Raw genomic sequence first — 11,698 nt, 5'->3', positions numbered from 1 at the left:
TAGAGCAGAAAGAGAAAGAGAACGTGACGTCTGGGAGAGAGGACGCACGGTGACAGCAAGGAGTAAAAAGCCGGGCGATCAAAGACTGCTTTACAGAGATGCTTGAAGACGGAGGAGAAGAAGAAATCAAGGTCTATGAAGATGTTTCACTCTCATGAAGCATGCCAGGAATTCTGCTGATTTTTCTTTTTTTTCTTCTTTTTTTATATGTTGGTGATAATGAAGACGATGAGCATTCAAGTTTTAGCCCAATACTGGAAAAAAAGGATGATTTTAGACATTTGTTGATGCACTTTGCCAGAAAGCCAAAAAAACAGTGTCAGCAATATTACACTTAGAAAACAGGAATGCCCTTTCTCCTTTCAGTGCTCCATATGTGTTTCAGGAAGGAACTGCTCATAAAATGTTTACATTTTTTCTGTAATAAGATTAATAGAAAATAATATCTAATAATATAAACCTAATAATGAAGGATATGTGTAACAATAATTTTACAGTGCTTTTTATAAGGGCTATAAGGGTGTTTATGAAGGTGTAAATGGTTCCTTTATGTGTGTGTGTGTGAAGAAAACAGAGAGAGAAAAAAATGGTTTGTTAGCAGTGCTTAATCAGATGCACAAAACTTGTCAGCAAAATGCATAAAATACTTCAATGAAGGATTCAAATTGACATATTGCACAAAACCTTTAGCAAAGCCATCACTGCTGAAATATCCAGGCAGATGAAATGAGGACAAGGAAGTGATGTTAATTTCTTTTTAAGACTTCTCTGCTTTTGGATGGCCTCTGAATAGTTTTACATGAAGGCAAAATATGAGAAATAAATCTGACATCTGCTACAGCTGATTGGTGTGTGTCTGTGTGCTTCACGAATCCCCATTTGTTGATGGATTAACCCACGCAGTGCAAAGTTTGCTTCTTCGTCCCCATTAAAAACAACTTTAACACAGCAAAGCCCATCAATAACAACAACGATAACACCAAATAAGGAAATAAGAAAATCTGAAGATGGAGTAAAGCAAAAAACACCCCACCTAAAAACATGTCAGTAAATTTGGCAGCTGTGTTGAGAGTGACAACCTTGTGTGTTCTCATCACAATGTCTAAAAAAAGCACTCACAAGGAATTACAGCTAATTAAATAAAGCAGGTAGTAGATGTTAAGCCCAGGTGTGAGTCACAGGTAGTTAAAAGGAGGAGTATGCCAGTGTCGCGGCATTCTTCTGTCACTGTTTAAGGTGTGTATCTGTGTGTGTGCACAGTGCATGTCAAAGGTTATAATTGATATACTTTTTACAATGACACCATATTTATTGTCGGCTGTCTCATAGCTGCTAAAGTGCAACAGTTAAACGTGTAAGTGTGAAGTTGTGCGTGCACAAATGAATAAGACCGACTTGTAATACCATATCTTCAACACAAGGGGCAATAATGTACCGCCAGTAGACTGTCATACAGCAACAAACTGCAATGAACAGGAGGAAGATATACTTAGAAAAAACAAACTGTAGTTTTGTAGGGGGCAAAGAATTTACTTCAGACGTCTTTACCGCGCAGTCAGAACCCACAGTCGTGGATACACAATGCTTGTCTCCTTCCACTGGTGTAACTCAATAAGAGGGAAAGTCTTTTGGCTCCTTCAGCACGGACGAAGCCAACGACACTGATCCTGTTTCTCTCTCTCTCTCTCTGTGTGTGTCTCTGTGTCGTTGACTGTGGAGCAGTGAGGTGTGGCTTTACTCTGTGCGCCCCCGACGCTGCGCTCCCAAGAGAATAAACCGAAAACAGCCAGGGCTGTTGTGCTGCAGTGTCGTCAGCGTCTCCGCTATAAACTCAAAAATTAAGCAAAATAAAGTTTGTGGAACTTTTTAAGATATCTGCAAGAGCACCACAACCCAGGCGTGTGATACGAAGTGTCCTCATTTGACTAAATATAACCTGGAAACTTTCTCACAAGTGTCCCGCTATGCAGAGGGCACTGCGCTAACGGACCACACTGAAGTTCTCTCTGCAAACAGGTGAAGTTCTGACATTTTCTGAAGGTAGGGCGATTTCTTAACGAGTGCACTTTTGCATGTAACGGTTTAATGTTTTTATTCTCACAGAAGTTTGTAATGAAATGTTTAAAAATGCAGGTCCAAATAGAAATGTTTATAGCAGATGAATTGGATTTATTCGAGCTCCCTGCACAGGCATGGAGCATCAAGTGTACCCACCCTTTTTTAAATGTCCTTTCAGATACATTTTGCATTACAAAAATGGGCAATAATGAATGAATAATAATAATAATAAATTAATGAATGAATAATATAAAAATATAAATAAATAAAACATACATGGACATTACTTAAAACCACTGTGTTGTGCTAATCCTGGCTGTTATTCTTGGGCTGGGTTTGCAAAATCAGCCATTCTTTGTGAAGACGTATCACAAATTGGTTGGGATTTTTGTAACGATTATAAAATATGGAAATAAATTACTAGAAAATAAAAAGTGTGATCCATCTTTTTTTTGGCTGCAGCAGCTGTCATATCAGATCTTCTTTCTGGGGAAGATTAAGCTCATACTTGAGGTACAAAGAAAAGCAACAACTGCTGTGAGAGGTGTACTCACCTCACTTACTTCCCCACCTGTTCTGGAAGACCTCAGCTGACCGGTGTCCAGCTTCCCCCCTTTAGAGAGCTAAACTGGCAGTGTCACTGAGGCTGCTTGACACAGTTATGAAGATAGAAATAGCAACGGAGGACAGCCTGCCACTTGCAAAGAGGGAAAGCATGAACTGCACACAGACAGAATACCAGTAGCATGATTCAGATCCGTTACTTCCATTACAAAAACATATTCAAGTAAAGGTATTTGCTAGCCATAAAATTACTTAATTAAAAGCACTTATTGTGCACTTATGTTTATTGACAGTGCTTTTAATATCTCTTGTCTTTGGATAACTTAAGCATTTTATGGCACTAAAGCTTAACAGTTCAGGTAATTTCAATATACTTTCTGTGCTGCTTAGTTGTTTAATCCACAATAAAGAACCATATTATGATGTCATCATATGTTTACATGTTTGAAAACTATTTCCAACAAGTGAAACTATCCTGATGTCGGAAAACAGTTGTGTTTCCAGCTTCTCCTGTCTAATACAACAAGGCTTTAAATGGAATAAGAAGTAAGCAAATGTTCCCAAACCAATCCAAAAATTAATTACGCCATTTGAAGATCAATGTATTGAAAGTGTAGGGGAACTTGTAACTGAATAAAACCATCAAGTAAAGTACACAAGTTTAAATTTGGACTGAAATAGTGTACTTGAGTAATTGTGCTTAGTTCTCTTCCCCCAGACGACAAGAGAGATGTGTTCAACAAAAACAGGTTCTGTTGTGTGCTTTATTAAATTGCTAAAGAGGAGCATGTGCAAATTCCACAGCCTGAGGTTTGTGCACAAACCTCAGGCTGTTTTCAGCCGGTCAGCCGAGGAAGACAGCTTATCAAAAATGCATGATGTCAAGATGGTGGGTGGACATGTCAGCGACTGTCACTGTGGACCATTTACTAGCTGTAGAAGCTGAAACATGTGACATGACTCTGTACGCAAGCTGTTTCCTGGAACGCTGTTGTAGTGGACATTTAGCGGGGCTTTGATTACTGAACCAGTAGCTCTTAAAAGCTTTCTTTGCACAGTTACACTCAGTACAACCTGAAACATAAAAGAATAGAACAGTGTGTTGGGACACTGTTGTTGTTTCCTCTGGACTTTCCTTAATTTCTTTTCCATGAAGTTCCATACAGTTACTGCAGTAAATGCCTTTGGACACTGACTCGAATAAAGGGTAGGGGTCCATTACTGTTCACACAACACTCTCCATTGTTCTAGCCTGAAGTAATCTGCCATGGGGCATTGTGGGAAAAGGAGGAGATGTGTCAGATTTCTCTGGAGAGGATGGAGCGCTTTGCTGTTTCCTGTTTTGTGCTGTATGGTGGTGAAAGCTCTTCCTGTTCAGGGGAAGAGGGTGACAGGTCATCGAATGCACCCAGTACACAGTAGCTTCTTCTGACGCGGAGCAAATAAAAAACCTCGAAGCACTGCATACAGGGTTTCCTGCAATAGAGTGCGCTTTGTCTTCTCCAGGTATTTGAGGCCGAGGCATGCCGGTTCCCCCACCTCCCCCTCCGCCTCCACCAGCAGCCCCGCCACCCCCACCGCCACCCAGTGCTGCCCTGCCACAGGTATAAGATTCTTCCAGCAACTCTCTTATGCAATTGCAAACACTCATTGTGTTCTTCTTGCTGATCATCGACCATCTGGAGCTCATTTGCATTATTAATTGAGCTAGTATACACACACACACACTGACTTAGACACACACAACCCAGACAGCAGGCTGTCAGTGGCAAAAGAGTGTTACGTTACCCCAGCAGGCTCATAGTGTCCTCTTGTTAAATGAGCTGCTGCAGCCAGCGAACAGGGCAAAGACATGGCTCAGTAGATTCTGGATACAGCAGTAACGTCTGTCTGCATAAACAAAAAAGTGATCCTCTCCACTCTTACTTCTTTTTTGTTCTGTTTTTCTTCAGTGTCCATTAGATCCTCCCAAGGTCCAGTTTAGCGGAGGAGGAGGAGGTGGTGGAAGGAATGCCCTGCTGGCAGACATCCAGAAAGGAACCAAGCTCAAGAAAGTCACGCAGGTCAACGACCGCAGCGCCCCCGTCGTCAATAGTAGGTCCCACAACATGACCATCCTATAGCCTGCACATATACAGACACACTCAGTTTGTTTTCTCTAAATGTTACATCCTTACATCACAGTAGCGCCCACTCAGCCACTCTCGTAGGTGAATGGGTGCTTCATATAGTGTGTGTCTGTAGTTTGAAATATGCCAGTGTGATGTGTTCTCGTGAAACACTCGACATATTAAAGTGAAGGACAAAGAAGGGGAGAAGACTGGGGGATGTTTGGTGTCTTTGTGCTATATTTGAACTCACAAGGCCAGTGCACGCTTCAGGAAGGAATGCCCTATAGCTGATTAAGACGCAGGAAGAACAGACAGATGGTATTATATACACTGACACAATAGAAAAGGCAAAAACACTGTGCACTGTCACCACTCAACACACCCTGTGCAATATCACTAAAGACTGTGAAACAGATATGCGTGCGTGCTGTGTGCAGTGTTGGTCAAGTTACTTGAAAAAAGTAATCAGTAACTAATTCCTTTATGTGTATAGATGAAGACAAGATCATTAGGACCCTCTGAAATTTTTAATTTCCAAGTCATTTTAAACAGAGCAAGGGATTTTAACATAGCTTTTCTAAACATTGTAGTTTTATTTTTTGGATGCTTATCTTATTTGACTTTGCACAAAAAATAGTTTTACAAAAAGAAAAACTACCAGGGTCTTCAGTTCAACCCACATATTATCAGTAGATTTCAAGTCAGTCAGTAATGTTGACTTTGGTCTTCTGGAGGTTCTTCCAGGTTTGCTACTGACTGCTTGAGGTTTTCTACAAGATCTTCACACATTCTTATTTCTTCATGATTCCTTCCACCTTGGCGAGATTCCTAGATGCACTGAAGGGTCCCGACAACATAATACCCACACCGCAGTGTTTCACTTTGGGAACCCTGTTCTTGGGTTGTACGTCTCTCCCTTCTTTCTCCAAACTTAAGCAGAGTAAGCAGAGCTCTGGTTTAATCTCATCTGACTAAAGGACATTTTCCAGTTTACAAAATCTTTCTCCAGATTGTACTTGGCCTACTCCAGTCTGGCCTGAAGGTGTTTCTTTTGCAAAAGTTGAGTTTTTCTTGTTCTGTAACCTCAGACTCTATTCCTGTGCAGGGTTCTAGTGAATATCTTCCGTGAGACAGTCTGACAGTTTCTGAATACAGTCATTCATCAGTATCAGATTCTTTGAGATCTTTTGCTTCTTACCTCTGCCAGACTTGTTCTGTACTGTGCGGCTCTCTTTGAAGTTTTTAATGATACATAGCACTCACTGGACTTCTTGACACTGGGAATGGTGGTGATAACTTTGTATATTCATCTCCTGTTTTGTAAGCATCAGCAATTCTTTCTTAAGTCTAAACTGATTTGTTTTTGATTTTGGCATGATGCTTTAATCAAGCGACAGCTCAGCCCCTCACTGAAGCTTCCAATTTATGTAAATTGGAAGCTTCAGTTTTAACTTGATTTTTAAAAGCTTTGAGCATTACAAAGTTAAAGCACATCATTGCACAGCAGTGGTCATTTTCTCAGGGGGCTAATAATATTGGGAGGTTAGGTAAGTGTGGTGGTGTGAAAGTTGCACATGTTTGAGTTTTTGATGTTAGCTTCATTAGGTTTTTTCCAGCACTAAAAACAAGCTCTTGTTGGGACAAAACTCATGAGCTTATAAGATATACAATGTTATGTAGTGAATACATTTATAATGATATTAGACCAAATATTGTGATTGACCACATGATTTATTAAGCTTTCATGCCTTTGCACTGCTGTTATTTCATTACTAACATGTGCACATGGCGTTCCCCAGATTCCAAGGCTAGCACAGGAGATTTATCTGGAAATGCTGGCACTTCTCAGGCCTCATCGGGTGGCATGGCACCCGTGGGGCCATCATTGAGTGGGCTATTTGCTGGAGGGTTCCCCACTCTCAGGCCTACAGGACAAAGAGACCTAGCAGGCAAAACCAGAGGTTGGTGCAAAATGTCATATTCTTGCTCATAGATATATTTATGATTTGTCAGTAGTCACAATAACATTTTTTCCCTTTCAAATGGCTCCTCTTGGGTGTGTTTGTTCTGTTTAAGTGTCTCGATCGAGCTCATCAGTCTCTCTGAAGCCTCTGTGGAACCCTCCTTCATCGGCCGACTCCAGCAGCTTCCCTGAACCCGACAGGAAAGCGGAGATCCAAACCTCCGTCCACCGCCTACTCGCCCCCTCGGCCTCTGCTCCTCCCTCCCCCTCTCACAGCAGCATGCACCCGCCACCTTTCCCTCCTTCCACTCCCCTTCCACCTGCCCCTCCCTCTGCTCCTCCCCCACCTCCCCCGCCTCAGGCCTTCCAGGACCGGCCAGGTAACAAGCCTCCCCCTCTCCCCTCCTGCCCTCCACCTCCACCTCCATCCCAGACTACCAAGCCCATGTGGCTCCCCATCCAGCACTCGCAACACTCATCTGTCTCCCAGCCCTCTCCTCCTCCTGCTCCTCCTCCTCCACCACCGCCTCCAACTGTCCAGCCTCTGTCAACTATCCCAGGGGACCATTCTTCGGGGTACTTCTACTCTCCGCCTTCATCTGCAGTCTACTCTGAAACTTCAAGGTTCCCTGTTCTTCGGGACAGCCCCCTGGGACCGCCTCCCCCACCTCCGCCTCCCTCTCTGCCACCTTCCATTACTCCAAGCTGCCCGTCTACCCTACCTCCACCACCACCCAAAGTGGCTCCAGTGCCTTCCCCAGCAATGCGCTCTCTGCCTCCCTCATACCCTTGCAACGCTCCCACGCGACGGCCACCAGCTATACCCAGGAGTGCAGGTAGGTGGACAACAGGATGTAAAAATGCTTCTTTAATGCCACTTGTGTTTATAAATATAAACCTGTTGCCTGTTACATGTTCTTTCCATAATTGAAACGGATAAAGTCTGTATGAAAGATAAAAAGTTTAAACCACTGCTTCATGCCTTTGGAAAATCTTTTGAATTCTGTCTTTATGCGAGAAATGATTCAGTCATGTAAATGGAGCTGACTCGATATATTAATGGTGATGATATAAAAAGAAGGAAAATTAAAAGAAAATCTGAAAGAAAACGATTGCGCTGAAGCAATGTTTTAGAGATCAGAAAACAAGTTCAGCTAAGGGTGTGGCCTAAGAAAGTTCCCAATAATAGTTGTAAAAGATGGAAGTAGCTACTGTGACCTCACCGACTGGTTAGCGAAGGGTTGTTGTGAAGCCCCAAGCTTCAAGAGCAGTTTCACCATTGCTATGTGCTTTTTAAAACTGGACATGATGTTTGAGGTGGAGGACCTGACTGAGAGACCAAGGGACAATATCTTATCCTAAATCATACCTAGCCATACTTTACTCTAAATGTGGATTACATAATGGTTAAGGTAATTAACTCATTAGGAAGTGTCTACTGAGATAAATCAGGTAAGTAGTGGCGTCATTTTTTGGAGAGGGTCAAAGTTCAATAGAATCTGGTATCTTTTTGTACCAGAGGAGTCAAGCCCTTTTTGCCATAAGAAAGAAGACAGGTTTAAACCCATCCATGTAGATTAGAATATCTTTATTGCCACTATTACATGCAACAAGTACAGCATAATTAGCCTCAATCTCAACAGTGCAAAGATCACTCACATCATAAAAACGACATAAAACTGTATAAGAGATAAAAGTAAATACAAAAGTCAAAAGCAGCCTTCCTCCATTCTCACAACCCCTTCTTGCACAAAACACGTGTGGCCATTGCAGCATCTAATGCCTGTATAGAACTGGGATAAAAGCTGTTATTCAGTCTGTTTCTGCTTGTTTTACTTGTTCAGTACTGTCTACCTGATGGTAACAGTTCTGACAGGGTGAGATAGACCTATTATAGTATTATTAGCCTTTTTTGAGAACATTTACATGATTGATCCCATACATAGATGCCACAGTGTAGAGTAGAAAGTTGATATTTACTAGCTGAAGAAGCTCTGTTACACAATGTTATACTTTAAGATGTTTTTATCTTGTAAAAAACCAACCTTAAGCATTTATAGGCAGTTAACCAGCATAAAATGAAAATAGGAAAATTGGTGACACCCGGTTTATCTTTGTGCAGAAAAATGAGTGTATATCACAGCTGGTGTGCTGATTAGGTTCTGAAGTCTATCCTTCCACAGTGTTTTCTCTATTCCTCTCCAGTGTCTACAGGCCAGACTCGAAGCTTCTCAAAAGCAATTTAATTCAGTTAAATTCAGTTTTATTTATATAGCGCCAAATCCCAACAACAGTTCCCTTCAGGCATTTTACATTGTAAGGTAAAGAGCAATACAATAATACAGAGAAAACAGAGACAATCTCAATAATTAGATGAGCCCTTATGAACAACTGGCAACAGTGGGAAGGAAAAACTCACTTTCAAAAGGAAGAAACTTCTGGCAGAACCAGGCTCAGGGAGGGACAGCCATCTGCCGTGAGTAGTTGGGAGTGAGGGGAGGAGGACGTTACAAAGACATGGTGTGGAAGAGAGCCAGAGATTAATGATAACTAATGATTACATGCAGAGGGGTGTATAAACACATTGTGAGTGGAAAGAAAAACAGGTGTTAGGACTGCTGATCCAGCCCTAAAAGCTTTATCAAAAAGGAAAGTTCTAAGCCTAATCTTAAAAGTAGAGAGGGTGTCTGTCTCCTGAATCCAAACTGAAAGCTGGTTCCACAGACGAAGGGTCTGAAAGCTGAAGGCTCTTCCGCTCCCATTCGACTTTTAAATACCAAACAAACCACAAGTAAGCCCGCAGTCTGAGAGTGAAGTGCTCTGTTGGGGTGATACGGTATTATGAGGTCTTTAAGCCAAGCCAACTTTATTTAAAAAGCGCTTTAAAAACAGTGAGCACTGACCAAAGTGCTGAACAGAACTAAAACAATAAAAACATAAATGCTAAAAATAAAATACAAGTTGAAATAATAGTAACAATATAAAAAGGCAATGAAATCCAAATGAAATTACCATTCTATACTGGGTTTAAAAGCCAAACTGAAAGGGTGAGTCTTCAGACGAGATTTAAGATATGATGGGGCCTGATTATTCGAGACCTTGTATGTGAGGAGAATGATTTTAAATCTGATTCTGGGTGTAACAGGGGAGCCAGTAAAGAGAAACCAGTATAGGAGAAATATACTCTCACTTTCTTGTTGCTTTCAATACTCTTGTTCAGCTGGAGGCTTTTCAGGGAGTTTTAGGACAGCCTGATAATAATGAATTACAGTAGTCCAGCCTAGAAGTTTTAAATGCATTAACTAGTTTTTCAGCATCACTCTGAGACAGGATATTTTTAATTCTAGAGATATTTTATAAATGGAACTAAGCAGTCCTACGTATTTGTTTAATACGCGCAATGAAGGACATATCCTGGTCAAAAACAAATCCAAGATTCCTCACAGTGTTACTGGAGGCCAAGATAATGCCATTCAGAGTAAGCATCCGGTTCAACATTATATTTCTAAGATTTATACGGCAAAGTACAATAACCTTAGTTTCTATATTTAGAAGCAGGAAATCAGAGGTCATCCAGGCTGAATCAAAATTCCATAAAATGTATATTTTTTGTTTTTATTTTAAATGTTCTTTTTCTTCTGATGCCCACTTATTAACAGGTGTGGGTCGACTGGCTCCTCCTCCTGCTCCCCCCGCCCGTTCCCCCACCACAGAGTTGTCCACCCGCATTCCTCCTCCTCCACCTCCTCCCATGCCCCCATCCAGTCTCAGGAATGGACATCTTCAGAGCTTAGGTAAGATTTTAAAAGGATTTTTATTGTTCAAATGTATAACTTTTATGTAAACTTTGAAAGTTACTTTTTGCTGCTCAGCAGAAGGACATTGTTTTTTTTTTAAAAGGGTAGAAACTTCTAATCTGCATCTTCTTTACTCCAGCGGATGACTTTGAATCAAAGTTCCAGTTCCACCCTGTAGAAGACTTACCCCCACCCGATGAATTCAAGCCTTTCCCACGGATCTACCCCAGCAAAGAAAACAGTGGTAGCCACAAAGCAAAGTTACTACTCCTCAGCTTTTCTTTTCTCAGCACTGTAGTCTCATCTGCTGAGCTCTGTTTTTCTTCCTCCTTGTTCTTTTACAGTGAACCCCAAACCACCAGGGATCAGGACACACCTCCGATGAGTCATGATCTCAGCACCGTGACACGCAACAAAAAAAGGACAAATCTCAGTATTCCTTCTCCTTCTTACGAGTCCTCACAGTTAAACTGACATTACTGCCATGGACTTGCATGGATAGAGGCTTTGTGTGTGTGTGTTGTTGTGTTTGGTGCATTTGTGTGTGTGCGTGTGGTTGTGCATTTTCAAAGCATCAAAACAAGGACCCGTCTTATTCTGACTATGTGACCTCTGACCTTTTCAAGTACAGAATGTTTTGTGTGCGTGAGAGGAGAAGCACTCGCCCTGCTTGTGCTCATAAGCTCCATTCAGACTCTACACACAGGCTAGAAGAACAGGGTCTTCCATTAATTATCGCTAACATGACTCTTGACAGTTTGTAATATGTTAACCATCATCTCTGTGCACTTGTAGTTGTAAAATTTGCTTTCAAGCAGGCAGTTTTTGTGACTACGTTGCTAAAGACAAGCAAACATACCTCAGTCTCAGCTCTTGCCTTGGTGGCGGCAATTGGGTAACTAGGTGTACCATTTTCTTGCCCCTCATGTATTAACCAACACTAACACATGGGAGGACAGTGCCACCTGTTGGTTTGATCTGTCACCAACAAATAAACCAAAGCAACTAAAAAGTTTACACAGATACTTTACTTAAAAAAAAACAACAACTAATAAATGTATCTGCCTTAAACAGTGGTCCTTTTTTGAGTTGAGGCTCTTGATCCATTCAAACAATCCCAAAGCTGCACAAACAGGGCTGTAAACGTGTGTGTTATCTCAAAAACCCCATTAAAACAACAGGTAAAGTTCTCCTGTGGTTTTGAG

General features: G+C 41.5%; 1 protein-coding gene across 2 annotated transcripts; it reads left to right on the top strand.

Annotated features, from left to right (window-relative positions):
• The first annotated feature begins 1,453 nt into the window (after positions 1-1,453).
• On the top strand, positions 1,454-11,683 carry wipf3 (WAS/WASL interacting protein family member 3). Of its 2 annotated transcripts, none has more exons than XM_082520337.1 (8): positions 1,454-2,016; positions 4,129-4,226; positions 4,575-4,716; positions 6,533-6,694; positions 6,810-7,532; positions 10,356-10,490; positions 10,633-10,737; positions 10,838-11,683. In XM_082520337.1, exons 2-8 carry the CDS (start codon positions 4,146-4,148, stop codon positions 10,876-10,878), a joined length of 1,389 nt encoding a protein of 462 aa, XP_082376463.1. In that variant the 5' UTR covers positions 1,454-2,016; positions 4,129-4,145; the 3' UTR covers positions 10,879-11,683. The 2 variants fall into 2 exon arrangements, with proteins under 2 accessions (XP_082376463.1, XP_082376462.1); XM_082520336.1 differs by having other exon boundaries at positions 1,455-2,040.
• Positions 11,684-11,698: the final 15 nt, after the last annotated feature.

The sequence above is a fragment of the Aulonocara stuartgranti genome (genome assembly GCF_965226115.1).
Source record: "Aulonocara stuartgranti genome assembly, chromosome: 22".
NCBI classification, from domain to species: Eukaryota; Metazoa; Chordata; class Actinopteri; order Cichliformes; family Cichlidae; genus Aulonocara; species Aulonocara stuartgranti.
This window is presented reverse-complemented; position numbering and strand designations above follow the sequence as displayed.